This window comes from Pristiophorus japonicus, chromosome 15 (genome assembly GCF_044704955.1).
Source record: "Pristiophorus japonicus isolate sPriJap1 chromosome 15, sPriJap1.hap1, whole genome shotgun sequence".
Taxonomy (NCBI): domain Eukaryota; kingdom Metazoa; phylum Chordata; class Chondrichthyes; family Pristiophoridae; genus Pristiophorus; species Pristiophorus japonicus.
The window spans coordinates 35,244,585-35,262,732 of NC_091991.1; the positions used below are offsets into that span (position 1 = coordinate 35,244,585).

Consider the following 18,148-nt stretch of genomic DNA (forward strand, 5'->3'; position numbering starts at 1 on the left):
TCTAGTATAAATTCACCTTTTCACTTTTCTTGTAGGTGCCAATGATTTTGGTTGGTAATAAGTGCGACTTGGAGGAAGAGCGAGTGGTTGGAAAGGAGCAAGGACAGAATCTAGCAAGGCAGTGGTGTAATTGTGCCTTTCTAGAATCCTCTGCAAAGTCAAAGATTAATGTTAATGAGGTGAGACTAATGTGTAGAAACACAGGCAGTATTCTGATTGATCATTAGTGCCATTTGTTGCACTAAATGGATTTACTTTTTCATTTCACACTCTTGGGAAAATCTTTAGTCTTTCAATTTCATCAGTGATCCGACAACTTGTACATGTCTGAAACTTGCATCAATGCCTTCAGTTTAGCTCATACTGGTTGAAGAATTAAAAACATTTGGAAAGTGAAATTAATTTTTGGTTGTGTTGTTTGCAGAACAGTTGGATATTTTGTACTAGTTTGACTTAGATTTTAAAAAGATATTCAGGCTGCGGGTGCCCATTCCACGGTGTGCTGAGACCGTGTTGGTGGAACACCTAGGCCTTTTCCAGTCCTTGTAATAGTATTCTTATGATAGTGTTAGGAATGGCAGGATAGTGTGTAACTTTGAGGTAATGGTGTTCCCCGGTCTTATCCTTTTCGGTGGCAAGGTCACAGAGCTGGGAAATGCTGTCAAATTAACCTTGGTGAGTTGCTGTAATGCATCCTGTATATAGTACACACTGCAGCCACAGTACGCTGCTGCTGCATATTGAATCCAGTGCTTCCAGTCAAACAGACTGCTCTGCCTTTCATGGTGTCGAGCTTCTTGGTTTCTCTTTCGGTAGAATCCATCCAGGAAAGTGGTAAGTATTCCATCACGCTCCTAACTTGAATCTTGTTGATGGTAGTGATTTTGAAGAGACCTTAATGGTAAAGATCCCTGGCACTATTTGAAGATGAGCAAGGAGTACTTTAAATGTTTTGGCCAAAACTCCTTTCTCAACCAATACCACTAAGAAACAATTCATTCATTCATCTTGATGTGTGTTAAATGATGCCACATTTGCTGACACAAGTCTCTGCACTTCAAAGTAATTCATTGTATGTGCAGCATTGATATGTTGAGATACCAGATGGTTAATTTGCAAGTCTTTTTATTAAAAATAAATTACATGAGGTTATACATGACTTTCATTTTATGATTTGTGTTTTCCACCTCTGCTTGTAACATCTTGTATAATTAATTTATTTCCATTTTAGCCTTGAAATAGAATGTTCTATGGGAAGCATTGGGAGGTAGTTTTTGACTGGGATATGTGTGTGTGTGTGTGTGTACACATACATACTACTTGTGTCCTGTTTTAAATGCAATTTGGTATTTCTTTGCTGAATAATGAAATCGATCAGGTAGATGATGTGAATATGGTTGGGTACCTTGGGAGTACTGATGCATACTCTGCTTCATTAACTCACTCAAATAATTGCTAGTGATCTGTACAAGCTTGAATAATTTATAGCCAAATGCCTTGAGATGCTTCCTTGTGTTTGATCAGCTTTGTTGATTTGTTTCATATTGACTGGAAAAGTACAGTGATCAGTAACCTCATCCAAACTCTTCCACCAATGTTTCCCCCTAAGGTGCGCAGCTCGCTCACCAGCGCTGCTGCTGGAAGAGATAATGCGCAAACACTGCAGCAAATTTATAGGGCCCACACAGGGAAATAAAGATTTGGAGAGAACATTGATTTCCTCCATAGTTTTTAGACAGAAAAAATGAAGTGTTGCACAGTCACACCAAAAAAAATCCCCCTTTTCTATCAAGTCTGTGTTTGCTGTTTTCTATTCCGACATACATTACCTCATTTAAGAACATAACATAAGAATTAGGAACAGGAGTAGGCCATCTAGCCCCTCGAGCCTGCCCCGCCATTCAATAAGATCATGGCTGATCTGGTCGTGGATTCAGCTCCAGTTACCCGCCCTCTCCCCGTAACCCTTAATTTCCTTATTGGTTAAAAATCTATCTATCTTTGACTTGAAAACATTCAATGAGCTAGCCTCAACTGCTTCCTTGGGCAGAGAATTCCACAGATTCACAACCCTCTGGGAGAAGAAATTTTTTCTCAACTCGGTTTTAAATTGGCTCCTCCGTATTTTGAGGCTGTGCCCCCTAGTTCTAGTCTCCCCCACCAATGGAAACAACCTCTCTGCCTCTATCTTGTCTATCCCTTTCATGATTTTAAATGTTTCTATAAGATCACCCCTCATCCTTCTGAACTCCGAGTAAAGACCCAGTCTACTCAATCTATCATCATAAGGTAACCCCCTCATTTCTGGAATCAGCCTAGTGAATCGTCTCTGTACCCCTTCCAAAGCTAGTATATCCTTCCTTAAGTAAGGTGACCAAAACTGCACGCAGTACTCCAGGTGCGGCCTTACCAATACCTTATACAGTTGCAGCAAGACCTCTCTGCTTTTGTACTCCATCCCTTTCGCAATGAAGGCCAATATTCCATTTGCCTTCCTGATTACCTGCTGTACCTGCAAACTAACCTTTTGGGATTCATGCACAAGGACCCCCAGGTCCCTTTGCACCACAGCATGTTGTAATTTCTCCCCATTCAAATAATATTCTCTCTTACTGTTTTTTTTTCCCAAGGTGGATGACCTCACACTTTCCGACATTGTATTCCATCTGCCAAACCTTAGCCCATTCGCTTAACCTATCCAAATCTCCTTGCAGCCTCTCTGTGTCCTCTGCACAACCCGCTTTCCCACTAATCTTAGTGTCATCTGCAAATTTTGTTGCACTACACTCTGTCCCCTCTTCTAGGTCATCTATGTATATTGTAAACAGTTGTGGTCCCAGCACTGATCCCTGTGGCACACCACTAATCACTGATTTCCAACCGGAAAAGGACCCATTTATCCCGACTCTCTGCTTTCTGTTTGCCAGCCAATTCTCTATCCATGCTAATACATTTCCTCTGACTCCGCGTACCTTTATCTTCTGTAGTAACCTTTTGTGTGGCACCTTATCGAATGCCTTTTGGAAATCTAAATACACCACATCCATCGGTACACCTCTATCCACCATGCTCGTTATATCCTCAAAGAATTCCAGTAAGTTAGTTAAACATGATTTCCCTTTCATGAATCCATGCTGCGTCTGCTTGATTGCACTATTCCTATCCAGATGTCCCGCTATTTCGTCCTTAATGATAGTTTCAAGCATTTTCCCCACTACAGATGTTAAACTAACCGGCCTATAGTTACCTGCCTTTTGCCTGCCCCCTTTTTTAAACAGAGGCGTTATTTATCGACATTTAAATCCACCTGCTGCTTCATTTCTGGGCCCAGACTCAGCAATACGTAAACAGCATACATTCCAACCTGGAGTCCCGAGACCTGCCCAAAATTGGAGCTCTGGTCACAATAACATTTTATGCACGAGCTGCTAGTGCCTGCTGTATCTCCACAGCCAGCTTGCGCATTGAAAATTATGAATGCAAGATCGTTTGTCTTACTGGCAGCGGCCCGAAGGCAAGTCCTGGGTTGGAGCGGGCAATGGCAAGGTTCCTGACCCATCAGAGGTTTTAACTTGCCTTTTGTTGATAGATTCTTCTTTAGGACACTTTGTGCTCATCAGAAACAAATTTCCCCAAAAGATCCTTAAACAGGCTTTAGACCCCAAATTAACATAGAGTTCGAAGGGCTGTTTTCAGCGGTCGCCTGGGATGCCTATAAAATGAGTGATTAATTTAGCAGTGGCATATTGGGCGTGGACCATCCCACTGCTAAATTTGTCGGTGTTGCAGCTGTTCTACGTCCAAAAAATGGGCATAGCGTATATTTCTGCCTTAGTTTTTAGTATCTGGTCTCCATAAACTGATGAATTTGTGTCCTGAACGCCCAACTAAGAATAAAAATGTAATAACATTTTTATTATTTTTTTAATTAAGTATTTGAAGATCAACTTTTCTCAATGGTGGCATGCTTTTGTAGTCTGTCTTCCTATTTTTTTCTGAAACTCCCTTGTTTTCTTTTTCCAAACATGTTAATCTATTTGCTAGTTTTAAGAGTTTTTACCACCCGTGCCGGTATTTTCCTGGTCTCTGCAACATGTATGCATCCTATACAGTACTGCAACCCTTACTCAGGTGGTGTGTTCTATCGAATTTGAAACTCTGCATTCTTCTTGCAAAGAGTGAACAGTGTATAGAAGACTTCCAGGAAGAATAGTGGAGGTGAAAACCCTAGAATCTTATCTGAAGCAATTGGATGCTAAAATGTTGGGTACTTGGGATGAATTGAGAAGGGCTGATTGTCCTTTCTTATTTCTCCTCATATCATTTTTAATGTTGATATCTGACATTGTTGCGATATATCAATTTAAATTAGGAAGTTGCTTTTTTTCATTCAATTTGATTCATCAAATTTATTGCTTAATGAACGTAGAATTATATAGCACAAGAGGAGGCTATTTGGCCTATCGTGTCTATGCCAGCTCATTTTTAGTGCTATCGAATTAGTCCCACTCTTGTTCTTTCCCTATATCCCTGCAGATTTCTCTTTCAAGTATATGTCCTTTTGAAAGTTACTATTGAATCTGCTTCCAACACTCTTTGGCATGGCATCCCAGATCGTAGCAGCTCGCGTTTTTTTTTAAATTCTAATTTTGCCCCCCCCTAGATTTTTTTTACCAAATACCTTAAATCTGTGTCCTCTGGTTACTGACCCTCCTGTTCTTTGAATAGATAGCGAGAAACCTTCAATCAAAAGCCCTCATAATTTTGAACACCTATTAAATCTCCCCTTAACCTTCTCTGCTCTAAGGAGAACAATCCTCGCCATTCTCGTCTCTCCACATAACTGGACACGATACTCAAGCTGAGGCCTAACCAGTGATTTATAAAGACTTGCCATAACTTCTTTGCTTTTGCCTTTATAAAATCAAAGATCCCATATGCTTTTAAACAACCGTATCACATTGTCCTGCCATCTCCATTCAACTTGATTCACAAATTGAGTAATTTATATCACAGAGCAAAAGGTTATGAGAGTTTTTATGGGTTGGATCGAAGATTATGCAAGGCTTAGATTGATTGCCCCTTAACAAATTCTATTATAGCCACTGTTTATACTGCTCAGATGCCCATTTTTTAATTGATCCAATGGAAGCCCTTTATCATGACATTTTGAAAGATGTTGTTTTTTTTTTTCTAAATATGTAAAATGTTTTAATACTAAGACTTTATTCAAATACAAATCAAACACTGCTGCCGAAAATTCAGCTGTTGGATGGATTAAAGGATTTCAGGGTTGGATGATGCAACCAGTGCTTCAGTCATGTGGCCAGTTTAACATCAACATAGGGACTGGATTAATATACCAAATACAGTCTGTAACTAAATTTGACAAATTGAGAAGATCGTAATTACAAAGATGAAATCAATAACCTGACTATCCTGTAAATGAGGGAAAGCCTTATTTACAGAAATCTTGCTGTGGATTTGTTTGTCATAGCCTGAACATTAAAAAAAAACATTTTCATTTCACAGGGACACTGAATTACAGATCTAATTTCAAAACGTAATATTTATTATTGAAATATTGTATATTACAGATTTTTTATGATCTGGTCCGACAAATCAACAGAAAATCTCCAGTTTATGGAAGGCCTCCAAAAACCTCAAAATGCCAACTGCTTTAATACAGACCTATTCTAACTCCGAGCCAGGTAAAAATGATTGCACACAACCTTTCTACCTGTTAGTTTTGGGAAAGGTGGAGAGAAAAGAGGAAGTACTTTGAACTATGGTGTTAGCGACATATATTTAAACATCAAATTGTCTTCCTCTTAATAAACTCAAACATTCTCTTTTGGAAATTATGTATTCATGCACTTTTCATGTGATAAAACAAAGGACTTAAATCTACCAATATATTGACGACTTCCATTCAATTTTAACCAAATTTGACAAATATTTTATCATTGGGTGCTGGTTAAATGAATTTCCGATGCTGAGAACATTTGCTGGTATTAATACAGAAACCTTTTTTAAACTTGCATGCAAGCATGAAATGAATCCCATGACACATTGTGTTAAATGTTTGAAAATTTATAAAGTTACAGCTCTATTTACATGCAATATTGCAATGTACTTCTGAGTGCATCAATTTTCCCAGATTTCTCTCCTTTGCCCCCCCCCCCCCCCCCCCCTCTCTGGACTGTTCCTAAAGCATTAACTTGTGTTGAGGTACAATTCAATAGATTACCTTGGATAGTGATTTTCAGACTGGTAGAGGGAGAAGAAGGCAGAGCATCACTAGATTGTGATGAACAGTGACCCTGGTTGATTTCTCTTGTGCCCCCATCCTTGTCTAAGATTCAGGGCACTGAGACAAACTAGTGTTCACGGTACTACCCGCCGAAATCAGATAATTGGGCTCAAACTAGGGATTGAATATGATACCGTTGTTGACTGCATGGCTCCATGCCATACCACATGTCTACTCAGAACAAATGCTATCAGAAGAGCCTCATAATATTTGACTCAATTTTGAACACTTTTCTTGCCTTCGTATTGTCATTTTTGTCTTTGAAAACAAATTGCAGTTTCCTTAATTGTTCAGTGGAAAAAAGAAAAAGGTTTAATGGAGGGGAGTATGTTAATAATTTATGAAATATCACTCCACATACAAGAGGGGATACAGTCTACTACGCTTGTCAAGTTAATTAACCAGAATATTAAACTTAGTTTTGGTAGGACCCCTGTTTTTATTTTTCTTGTCACTTGAACGTTTTTGGAAACTCTGGAATGATGTATTCATAACATTGAAAAGTAAATTTTAAATGGTTTTATATTGTTATAAACCCAGGGAACGTATTCTTTAAGGTGGAAAAAATTGTGAAATAAATAATTCAGATCAGTCAACAAAGGGATGGGCTTTTGGGCCTCAATGTCCTTTTACATATTAACTATCTGTGAAGGTAATTAAGTACAGTGTGTGTGTATATATATATATTATATATATATATTTAAGCTGTTTCTTGATACTTATTAAGATAGTATGAATTTAACTACATTTTTAAACTTGCAGATATGATGAACTGTTTCCCATTTTGACAGTGCCAGCATTTCACTTTACTAAACCTATTGACATCTGAGAAATGGACTTTCCTGTGGTGGTACCCTTCAACAAATGGATGAAAGCTCCCAAGTCATTTTGCACATAAAGTTAACGATAATGTTTTCAGCATTGCAAGAACAGAAAGCTATTTTTTACTTCTAAACATTCTAATAATGGGCAACTGTTAAAACTAGGACCTACATTCAGTGTTATTGCTGATCACATATTGGAGGAAGTACTCTTTTCACCAATGTTGTATTAAACTGGTAAATAACTTGGTAATTCCCTTTTTTTGGCAAATAAAAGTTATGTAATTTCCTGAAAGCACCACTATTTTAGCATAATAAAGATGGAAGTCCAAAGATCTCTTTAGACTAGACGATTTCTCACAGCTAACTGCTTCTTTGATATTTGTAGCTTCTCTAAAATGGAGATGCAAGATCATCATTGTTTCAGTGTATAACTGCGCTCTGATAATTGCAACGGCTATTAAAATAATTAAGTTTTTATTTTAGTACAACCTGTGGAAACAGTGATTTCTCTGTATAGGAAGTGTGTGTTTTTGTTTCAATCCTATTTTGTCTTTGGTCTACAATGTTGCCTTCAAATAGCTGTTAACATTTTCAGAAAAATGTCACGTCTTTCATTGTATGTTTCCTTTTTGTTTACATGAGGGACAATGTTTATAAAGGATTGTACAGTGTGGGTCTACAACAGGAAGTATATATTTTAAGATACTTATTTTAAGACTTTACAAGTTTGCTTGGAGATCACTCTTTATGCTCCTGCAGCTGTAGATTCTCACTGTAATTCTGCTTGCTTATGCATATTTGTAATTATCAGTACCAAATATACATTAAATTAGATATTGCCTGTTGGTGGTTATGTTTCACATGTGAATTGTTTCTTGAAATGTTTCCTGGTGGAAGAGTACTGTGGGTATTGATGGTGAATGTGAGAGAGAATTTTTATTCGAGTGTAATTGATCACATGGCCTAAGTTCCGCTGATTTATTTAACAATGCCTTGATGCTTTGTACGCATTAACTTTTGGGAAGATTGTGTATGGAATTGAGCCACAGTATTTGAAATGACCAACTTAATGCTACAAGTGCTTTAAGGTGGCCAAATGTAAACTTAAAAAGCCTTAATTTCCATAGAGTGGTGCAATTTTTTTGTATAACCTCGCATCAGTTCAATAAATTTGGATTGCCATGCAAGGGCTTGCATTATGATTATCTGCCACTTGAATGTTTTGTCATGTTTTAACTGCGTAAATAAAGTACTCGTTTAACTTTTGTAAATGTAACATTTTGTGTACATTGAGTACCATGTGCTACTGTGTTGTGTTGGTGATTGTTACAACTTTGAAGTGCAGTTACAATTGGGCAGAATTTGTGGTCGGTATGACGTCGTACTCAGAGTACGCTGTCTTACCGCCTTTGAAATGGACAGCAAGTTCGTGATTTCCGTATGCGATAAATCCCAAACTTGCGATCTGTCAAGTTCCGATTTGACAGATCATCCACTCCGACATTAAAATCCTAATTGCTGGTGCAGAGTTGAGCTAATTTCTCAGCAATTACACATGAAAATTTTACGGCTGGTGCAAACAGATGCAGGAGTCTGTTTGCACAGCGTTAACGGGATACCTTTTGGTAGCACAATTACTCATGCCAAATCCAAGTAAATGTGTTGAACTGGCAGTTTACTCGACAGAATTTCCGTGCCTGGGCTCAGATTCAAACCAAGTACCTCCACGGTTCTGGCTTTTCGTGCTTACAAATTTTATTTAAACAGCGTTATGGACTGTGGCACCAAAAGCGCAGCTAAATCATTTCACTGCCGAGCCCCATACATTCCCAAAACTTTGGAAGGAATACTGTACTAATAAATCGGCATCAGGAAATACGTGTTGGATCAGCACTTCATTACAAGAGAAAAAGTGGAAATCGGAGACTCCGTTTCTGCACAGCATACAGACTATTTCGAATAGTATTAATTGTTCATTCTCCTGGAAATGTACAGAAGATTATTCTGGAGAAAAATCTTGATTTTTTTTTTCCCCCGACGATAAAAATTATTATACCCACTTGGCTCGTGAGTGAGTGGCCTTTTGTTTGCTGATTGTAGCTCTGGCCCACATGATCCCAGGTATGCCTAAACATATGGTGCACCCGGAAACTGTGGGCCGCTGCGCTCAACTCCGCAGCGTCTGACAACAACTTCCCCAAGGACTGTTCTCGGCAGGTCAGTGCACATTCTGTTCGGGCGCCAGCGGCGTAATCCTTAGTTAGGCCACACCGCAAAATCTGGGCTAATGACAACACAAAAGCCCATTTATTTAGAACGGGCTGCATATTTTGTGCTTTGTGATAGTGTAAAGGCTCTATGATGTATTTCCAATTAAGTTTCTTTTCCATTCTTAGTTTGTGCACACATTACAACTACACAAAAGGAACTGGTTAAAAGGGATATGGGCTGGGGTAACTTTATTACTAATCCCTTGGACCCTGGAAATATTCTACTCCACTTAGTGAAACATTAATAATAATTATGTCTCTTATTCTGTACCACTCAGCACCAGTTAATGTTTTCCTTCTTGCAGGATTAACTTTTGTCCTTTATATCCCTGAAACTCGAACAATTATGCAGTGGCGTGTCTTCCCTCAATTAAATTCCCTCATTAAGCAGCTGATTGCTTCTTATGTCCATTGCTGTAAAGTCAGTTTCAGTTCAAAAGTTAAGTGGTCACGACTTCATAATTGAAACGTCGTTTTCTACTTGACAGCTAAAAGCTAACGTTACTACAATATGAAGGAAAATCAATGGCAATATTACATTAGCACACTTTGTCAGTCTAATTAACCCTTTCCTTACAGATTGGTCGTATTATTGCTGACTTATTCCACCGATTTGGTGATTGGGAGGAGGCAGATGAGGCGCTAATTGGAAAAGTTATATTTGTCTTGTTTTATTTTGTGGCTAGGGCATAACTAAGCAATTTTCTGCACTCTGGTAGATGCCAGTACCATAAATTGGTTAAGTACACGAGTCTTCAGCACTGCAGTAGGATATTGTCAGGACCTGTGTAGCTGCTTTTTGATGCCAAATGGAGTGAACTGAATTGGTTAGAATCCGGCATCCATGATGCTGAGAATCTTGAAGGGGGTGAGTGAGATAGTCCACTTGTACTTTTGCAAACACTATTAGCCTTGCCTCTTACCCTCATGTTGGACTCCACCATAGTCAAAATGAGGATGTTCATCAAGGCTTATCCTTCTGTTTGTTGCCTGATTGTCCACTACCATTTTCAACACTCTGCTTGGGCTATAGAGCTCTACTCTAATCTATTGGTTTGTGGGACCACTGTTTTGTCTGCAGCTTGAAGGTATTCCTATGTGTCGCTTCACTAGATTGATGCCTCATTCTAAGATATGCCTAGTACGACTCCTGGCTGGATTCTACATCCTTATTTAAACAGCTTGACGTTATAGGAGTAAGGGACGTGTTGGGCCATAAGGCTACAGATTGTAGTGAAAATTCTGTAGTGATGGCCTATAGAACCTCATGGGAGCTCAGGTTTTTGCTGCTAGATCTATTAATCTGTCCCACTTACCACGTAGTAATGTTACGCTACACAGGGCAGTGGGGACGGGGTTGTCCTCACTCAAAACGAGGCTTTGTCTTCAAGGACTGCGTGATAGTTGGTCAGTTCTGCCAATGCTATCCTGGATGGATGTGTCTATGATGGGTGGGTTGGTGAGGGCAAGGTCAAATAGATTTTTCTCATGTTTCTTCCTTCATCTGATGGGACCAGGCTGGAAGCTTGTACCCTTCTGGATTTGCCAAGCTCAGTCATTTGTGATTTTACTGAGCTACTCTTGGACATTGAATTCTCGCCCCCCCCCCCCCCAATGTATTTTTCTTCCCTCTGTGCTTCCTTCAACCTAGGTCAGCATGGAAGAGTACTGATTTATTCATTGAGGGGAATGGTAGATGGTAATCAGCAGGAAGTTTTGTTGGCCTTATTTCATCGGAAGCCATGAGTATAATGGAGTCTAGAGTCAATGTTGAGGGTTTCCATGGCTAAGCCAACCTGACTAGGTCTATCCTGCTAGTGAGACAAGACATACCCATAGTTGTTGATGATGGAATCTGAAATGCTAGCTAATATGAGTCTGTGTACAACCAAGGCTGTTGCTTGACTAGTCTGCAGAACAGCTGTCCCAACTTAGGCACCAAACCCGGATGTTAGTAGGAGCACTAGTTGTTAGTTGTAACTAGATTTTAGTTGGTGGAATCTTGTCCTAGAAACATAGAAAATAGGTGCAGGAGTAAGCCAATCGGCCTTTCGAGCCTGCACCACCATTCAATAAGATCATGGCTGATCATTCACCTCAGTACCCCTTTCTTATTTTCTCTCCATACCCCTTGATCCCTTTAGCCGTAAGGGCCTTATCTAACTCCCCCTTGAATATATCCAATGAACTAGCATCAACAACTCTCTGCGGCAGGGAATTCCACAGGTTAACAACTCTGAGTGAAGAAGTTTCTCCTCATCTCAGTCCTAAATGGCGTACCCCTTATCCTTAGACTGTGTCCCCTGGTTCTGGGCTTCCCCAACATCGGGAACATTTTTCCTGCATCTAACCTGTCCAGTCCCGTCAGAATTTTATGTTTCTATGAGATCCCCTCATCCTTCTAAACTCCAGTGAATACAGGCCAGTCGATCCAGTCTCTCCTCATATGTCAGTCCTGCCATCTTGGGAATCAGTCTGGTGAACCTTCGCTGCACTCCCTCAATGGCAAGAACATCCTTCCTCAGATTAGGAGACCAAAACTGAACACAATATTCCAGGTGAGGCCTCACTAAGGCCCTGTACAACTGCAGTAAGAGCTCCCTGCTCCTACACTCAAATCCCCTAGCTATGAAGGCCAACATACCATTTGCTGCCTTCACCACCTGCTGGACCTGCATGCCAACTTTCAATGATTGATGTACCATAACACCCAGGTCTCGCTGCACCTCCCCTTTTCCTAATCTGCCATTCAGATCTTCTGCCTTCGTGTTTTTGCCACCAAGGTGGATAACCTCACATTTATCCACATTATACTGCATCGACCACTCGTTTGCCCACTCACCTAACCTGTCCAAGTCACCCTGCGTCCTCCTCACAGCTCACACTGCCACCCAGCTTAGTGTCATCCGCAAACTTGGAGATATTACACTTAATTCCCTCATCCAAATCATTAATGTATATGGTAAATAGCTGGGGTCCCAGCACTGAGCCCTGCGGTACCCCACTAGTCACTGCCTGCCATTCTGAAAAGGACCTGTTTATCCTGACTCTCTGCTTCCTGTCTGCCAACCAGTTCTCTATCCACGTCAGTACATTACCCCCAATATCATGTGCTTTAATTTTGCACACCAATCTCTTGTGTGGGACCTTGTCAAAAGCCTTTTGAAAGTCCAAATACACCACCTCCACTGGTTCTCCCTTGTCCATTCTACCAATTACATCCTCAAAAAATTCTAGAAGATTTGTCAAGCATGATTTCCCTTTCATAAATCCATGCTGACTTGGGCCGATCCAGTCACTGCTTTCCAAATGTGCTGCTATTTCATCTTTAATAATTGATTCCAATATTTTCCCCACTACTGCTGTCAGGCTAACCGGTCTATAATTACCCGTTTTGTGTTTTGCTCCTTTCTTAAAAAGTGGTGTTACATTAGCTACACTCCAGTCCATAGGAATTGATCCAGAGTTGAGAGACTGTTGGAAAATGATCACCAATGCATCCACTATTTCTAGGGCTACTTCCTTAAGTACTCTGGGATGCAGACTATCAGGTCCCAGGGATTTATCGGCCTTCAATCCCATCAATTTCCCTAACACAATTTCCTGTTTAATAAGGATTTCCTTCAGTTCCTCCTCCTCACTAGACCCTCGGTCCCCTAGTATTTCCGGAAGGTTATTTGTGTCTTCCTTCGTGAAGACAGACCAAAGTACTTGTTTAACTGGTCTGCCATTTCTTTGTTCCCCATTATAAATTCACCTGAATCTGACTGCAAGGGACCTACGTTTGTTTTCACTAATCTTTTTCTTTTCACATATCTATAGAAGCGTTTGCAGTCAGTTTTTATGTTCCCAGCAAGCTTCCTCTCCTACTCTATTTTCCCCCCTCTTAATTAAACTCTTTGTCCTCCTCTGCTGTATTACAAAATTCTCCCAATCCTCAGGTTTTCTGCTTTTTGTGGCCAATTTATATGCCTCTTCCTTGGATTTAACACTATCCTTAATTTCCCTTGATAGCCACGGTTGAGCCACCTTTCCCATTTTATTTTTGCTCCTGATCTGATGGCTTTATTTCCATTTGATATTTCTCTAATGTCGCGATAGTATACAACTGAAGGGGGTTTATGGGTCACTTCAGAGAGCATAAAGAGCCAGTGATGTGGGAACACCGGCATTGATACCTTGATAAGAATATTCTTCGAGGGCATCAGATGAATCTTTAATCCCTCACTTTAACTCTCTCACTTTAACTCCTTATCAAGGAACTGTCATGACTTTACCACCTAGTCTACACCTATGAGTTAATGATTACATTTGGCTTGCCAAACTATCTTGCATCAACTTGTTCAGATTATACTAGCATGTCCAGCACCAACCTCTCATCAGGATCTGCACAAGCTACTGAGTAAATTAACCCTTTTTTACCAAATCTTAATTCATGATTTTGTTGTCTAATTTAGATTAACAATTTTTTTATCAACTTTAAAATCATAGCAGCACTTAAACACTGAGTATGCAAATAATTAGTAGCATCTTCCACTGTTTAAAATGAGTTAATCAGTCACCTGAGTACTCATTTTTAGTGTGGAAGCAAGTCATCCTCAACCCCGAAGGACTGCCTATGATGATGATGAATTAGTAGATGGGGTAATTGAAATTAAAAAAGGTTACAACGGCAATTCAGTTACATCGTCATAATACAGCATTGACTACTGATTATAAATTTACAGTTGAGATCAGTGTCTAGGATTAATATAAATTGGTGCCATCAATTTAGGAATAGGCTCCTCTGATAGCTGACAACTAAATGGCATTAGATAGCCAGTAAATTGAATGGATTAAAGTCTATGCTTGTAGTTGGCAATATTTTCAGAACTTGTATGACTTCATCCTTTTGAGCTGGTGCCTTGCCTTCCTCTGGTAGGATGGTGCTGGCCTTCTGAGCTGTCCCAGTGATGAAGCTCCATCTGAGAGGTGATATCCATTCCTAAGTGATGCACATAATCTGCCATTTGCTGGCTGTTCTAGCTGTACGATCTTAACTTCTGTAACCTCTGGCGATTTATTTTTTTGATTTTACAGGGACACTCTTGCATATATTAGACAGAGACTCCTACACCACCTACTACAATAAGTACAAAACTGGTAGATGGAATTAAGAAACAGATCAGCCATGCTGTAACTGAATGGTGGAACAGGCTCGAGGGGATGAATGGCCTATTCCTGTTCCCATGAATGTAAAACGGGCTGTCGATTTGCTGTTCACTGTTGTGTACTACTATCTTTCTTGGGTTTAAGCACTGATTTCTGGGAATGAATGATGCCAGTAAAACAGTCTTTGCTATGGCAATTTAAGATTCCTTTTAGCATTTATGAATTTTAAAATCTACATTATTCAAACAATAATCTGCTCTTAATGGAAATACGGTCTTAAAAGAAGTGGCTGCAGAAATGGTCGATGCATTGATTATAATCTACCAAAATTCCCTGGATTCTGGAGAGGTCCCAGCGGATTGGAAAACTGCAAATGTAATGCCCCTATTTAAGAAAAAAGGGAGACGGACAGAAAGCAGGAAACTATAGATCAGTTAGCCTAACATCTGTCATTGTGAAAATGCTGGAGTCCATTATTAGAGCATTTAGAAAATCATAATACAGTCAAGCGGAGTCGGCATGGTTTTATGAAAGGGAAATCATGTTTGACAAATCTTCTGGAGTTCTTTTGAGGATGTAATGAGCAGCATGGATAAAATGGAACCAGTGGACGTGGTGTATTTAGATTTCCAGAAGGCATTCGATAAGGTGCCACGTAAAAGGTTACTGCACAAGGTAAAAGTTCACGGGGTAATATATTAGCATGGTTAGAGGATTGGCTAACAGAGTCGGGATAAATGGGTCATTTTCAGGTTGGCAAACTGTAACTAGTGAAGTGCCACAGGGATCAGTGCTGGGGCCTCAACTATTTACAATCTATTAATGACCAGAAGTAAATGGCCTCCGTGGATGGAGAGTTGGGCTATTATTAATGACTTGGATGAAGGGACCGAGTGTAATGTAGCCAAATTTGCTGATGATACAAAGATGGGTGGGAAAGCAAGTTGTGAGGAGGCTGCAAATAATCTGAAAAGGGATATAGATAGGCTAACTGGGCAAAAATGGAGTATAATGTGGGAAAATGTGAGGTTATTATTTAAATGAGATATTACAAAATGCTGAGGTACAGAGGGATCTGGGGGTTCTTGTACATGAAACAAAGTTAGCATGCAGGTACAGCAAGCAATTAGTAAGGCAAATGGAATGTTTGCCTTTATTGCAAGGGGGGATGAAGTATAAAAGTAGGAAAGTCCTGCTACAACTGTAGAGGGCGTTGGTGAGACCATACCTGGAGTACTGCGTACAGTTTTGCTCTCATTTAAGGAGGGATATACTTGCATTGGAGGCAGTTCAGAGAAGGTTCAGGAGGTTGATTACTGAGATGAAGGGGTTGTCTTATGAAGAAAAGTTGAGCAGGTTGGGCCTAGTTCTCTGGAGTTTAGATGAATAAAGTGATCTTATTGAAATGTATAAGATTCTGAGGGGGCTTGACAGGGTAGATGCAGAGAGGATTTTTCCCTTCATGGGGGAATCTAGAACTAGGAGGCATAGTTCCAGAATAAGGGGTCGCCCATTTAAAACTGAAATGAGGAGGAATTTCTTCTGAGGGTCATGAATCTTTGGAATTCTTTACCCCAGAGAGCTGTGGAGGCTGGGTCATTGAGTATATTTAAGGTGGAGATGGACAGATTTTTGAATGATGAGAGAGTCGAGGATTTTGGGGAGCGGGCGGGGAAGTGGAGTTAAAGCCAAGATCAGATCAGTCATGATCTTATTAAATGTTGGTGCAGGCTCGAGGGGCCAAATGGCCTACTCCTGCTCCTATTTCTTATGTTCTTATGTAATTTTTGAAGGGGAGATAATTTCATTTGAGTGTGATCTATTTTAATGTGCTGGTGGGCTGAAGGTACATGTCACATTTCTGGTATTTGCTAGTCTATGAGCAGGTATTTGTGAAAAGTGAAGCATTTTTGTGTAATGTGTTATATTCTTTTATGGTATGGCATTTAAAACCAGGTTCACTCACACAGTGGTCTACGTTGTTTTGATGCACTAGCCCTAAAATATAAACATTGTCTAGTTATATGTCCAAGCTACTCAATTCAAATATGAGCATTTTGTCAGTTTTATTTACATATATGCTTGGTTATCTACTCTTCTGCAATTGAGAGAAATCTTTGCCTGGTCATTTTTTTTCTTAAACTATTTCTCAGTCTTGTTCAAATTAGGTAATCATTTGAAACAATTAAAGGGAGTCAAAAAAAAACATGTAAAGGTGTCTAATCTAATTTACGCTGCAATTTAGCACATAACATTTCAGCTTATTTTTAATTATTTTTTTTTATCTTGGGTGAGAGAGCCAAGTCTGTATCCACTATAATTCTACAATGTGCCATTGCTTCTGCTCACTTACCCAATTAATGGCCCTGAATTCACGGCCCCTACGGGTGCGTACGATGTGTGCCTAAACCTGGAACTTGCGATCTGTCACGAATCCTCTTGACAGATCGCATGCATCCAGAAGTAAACGGCCTCCGTGGGTGGAGAGTTGGGCTATCTGCCCAGTGAATGCCAGTGAAATTCTTATGACTGCAGGCATAAGGCCTGCTTTTTTTTTTTTATCAGTGCAAGACTTTTAAAGGACAGAAAAAGTAATTTTTTTCCAATAATTTAAACATTTAATATCCTGTTAAATAAGGCACATTTATTTTTAGACCCTTTAAAATATATAAATTTATTTTTCAAACAATTAAAAAAAATGTTACATTAATTTAAATGTGTTTTTGGAGGTATTCCCATTCATATTTATGGAGATTCCGCACATACTAAACTCGCCACGTATGAATGGGAATACCCCTACTTTGGTTGGGCCAGCCCACGTGACCCCAGGGTCGCCTGCGAAGCGCCTCTATGTAGGCCTTCGTGTAGAAGCCCAGGACCATAAGTTTCTGAACCTCCCGGACCACCAGGTAAATTCGTAGAAATTTTTCAGGTTGGAGGGATTTCTAGGCCATTTTTTTTTCTTTCTCGGCTATGCCTAGTGGCATCCGGCAATCCATTTCTTCCACTGCTTTTATAACCAGCAGATCGTGCTCTGGATTATTTCCATAACTAAGACCCTTTTTATGTAGACAGGTTGTAAGTCTGACTCACCACCTGCGACCAGGAGAACCGGCTAGATACAATGGAGGGGGAAGGGGGAAAGAATGTCGCCACTCATCTCCCATCAGGTGCATGTACCCCATTCGATGTCAACCAGTGTTCAGAGACTCTTGTCTCTGCTGGTCAAGGCCATTTAAGGTTTTTAAAAAAAACAAAATGCTTGACACTCAGCGGGTTAGACAGTATCTAATGGAGGTGCTTAAGGTGATTAAAGGATTTGATAGGGTAGATACAAACTATTTCCTCTGGTGGAAGGAGTGCAGAACAAGGTGGCATACCGTTAAAATTCAAGCCAGGCTGTTCAGGGGTGATGTCAGGAAACACTTCTTCATAGTGTAGTGGAAATCTGTAACACACTTTCCCCCAGCGAGCTGTTGAGGCTAGCTCAATTGAAAATTTCAAAACTGACATTGATATATTTTTGTTAGGCAAGGGATTAAGGGTTACGGAACCCAAAGCAGGTAGAGTTGAGATACACATCAGCCATG

At 39.9% G+C, this 18,148-nt stretch overlaps 1 protein-coding gene across 4 annotated transcripts in view; it reads left to right on the plus strand.

Moving 5' to 3' along the window:
- Positions 1 to 8,408, plus strand: part of LOC139280690 (ras-related protein Rap-1b) — a 77,613-nt gene extending 69,205 nt beyond the window's left edge. For all 4 annotated transcript variants that reach the window (XM_070900304.1, XM_070900302.1, XM_070900303.1 and 1 more), the window contains 3 exons: positions 36 to 179; positions 5,598 to 5,711; positions 7,076 to 8,408. In XM_070900304.1, the coding sequence (XP_070756405.1) occupies positions 36 to 179; positions 5,598 to 5,684 (231 nt within the window). In that variant the 3' untranslated portion in view covers positions 5,685 to 5,711; positions 7,076 to 8,408. The remainder of the gene's footprint in view (positions 1 to 35; positions 180 to 5,597; positions 5,712 to 7,075) is intronic.
- Positions 8,409 to 18,148: the final 9,740 nt, after the last annotated feature.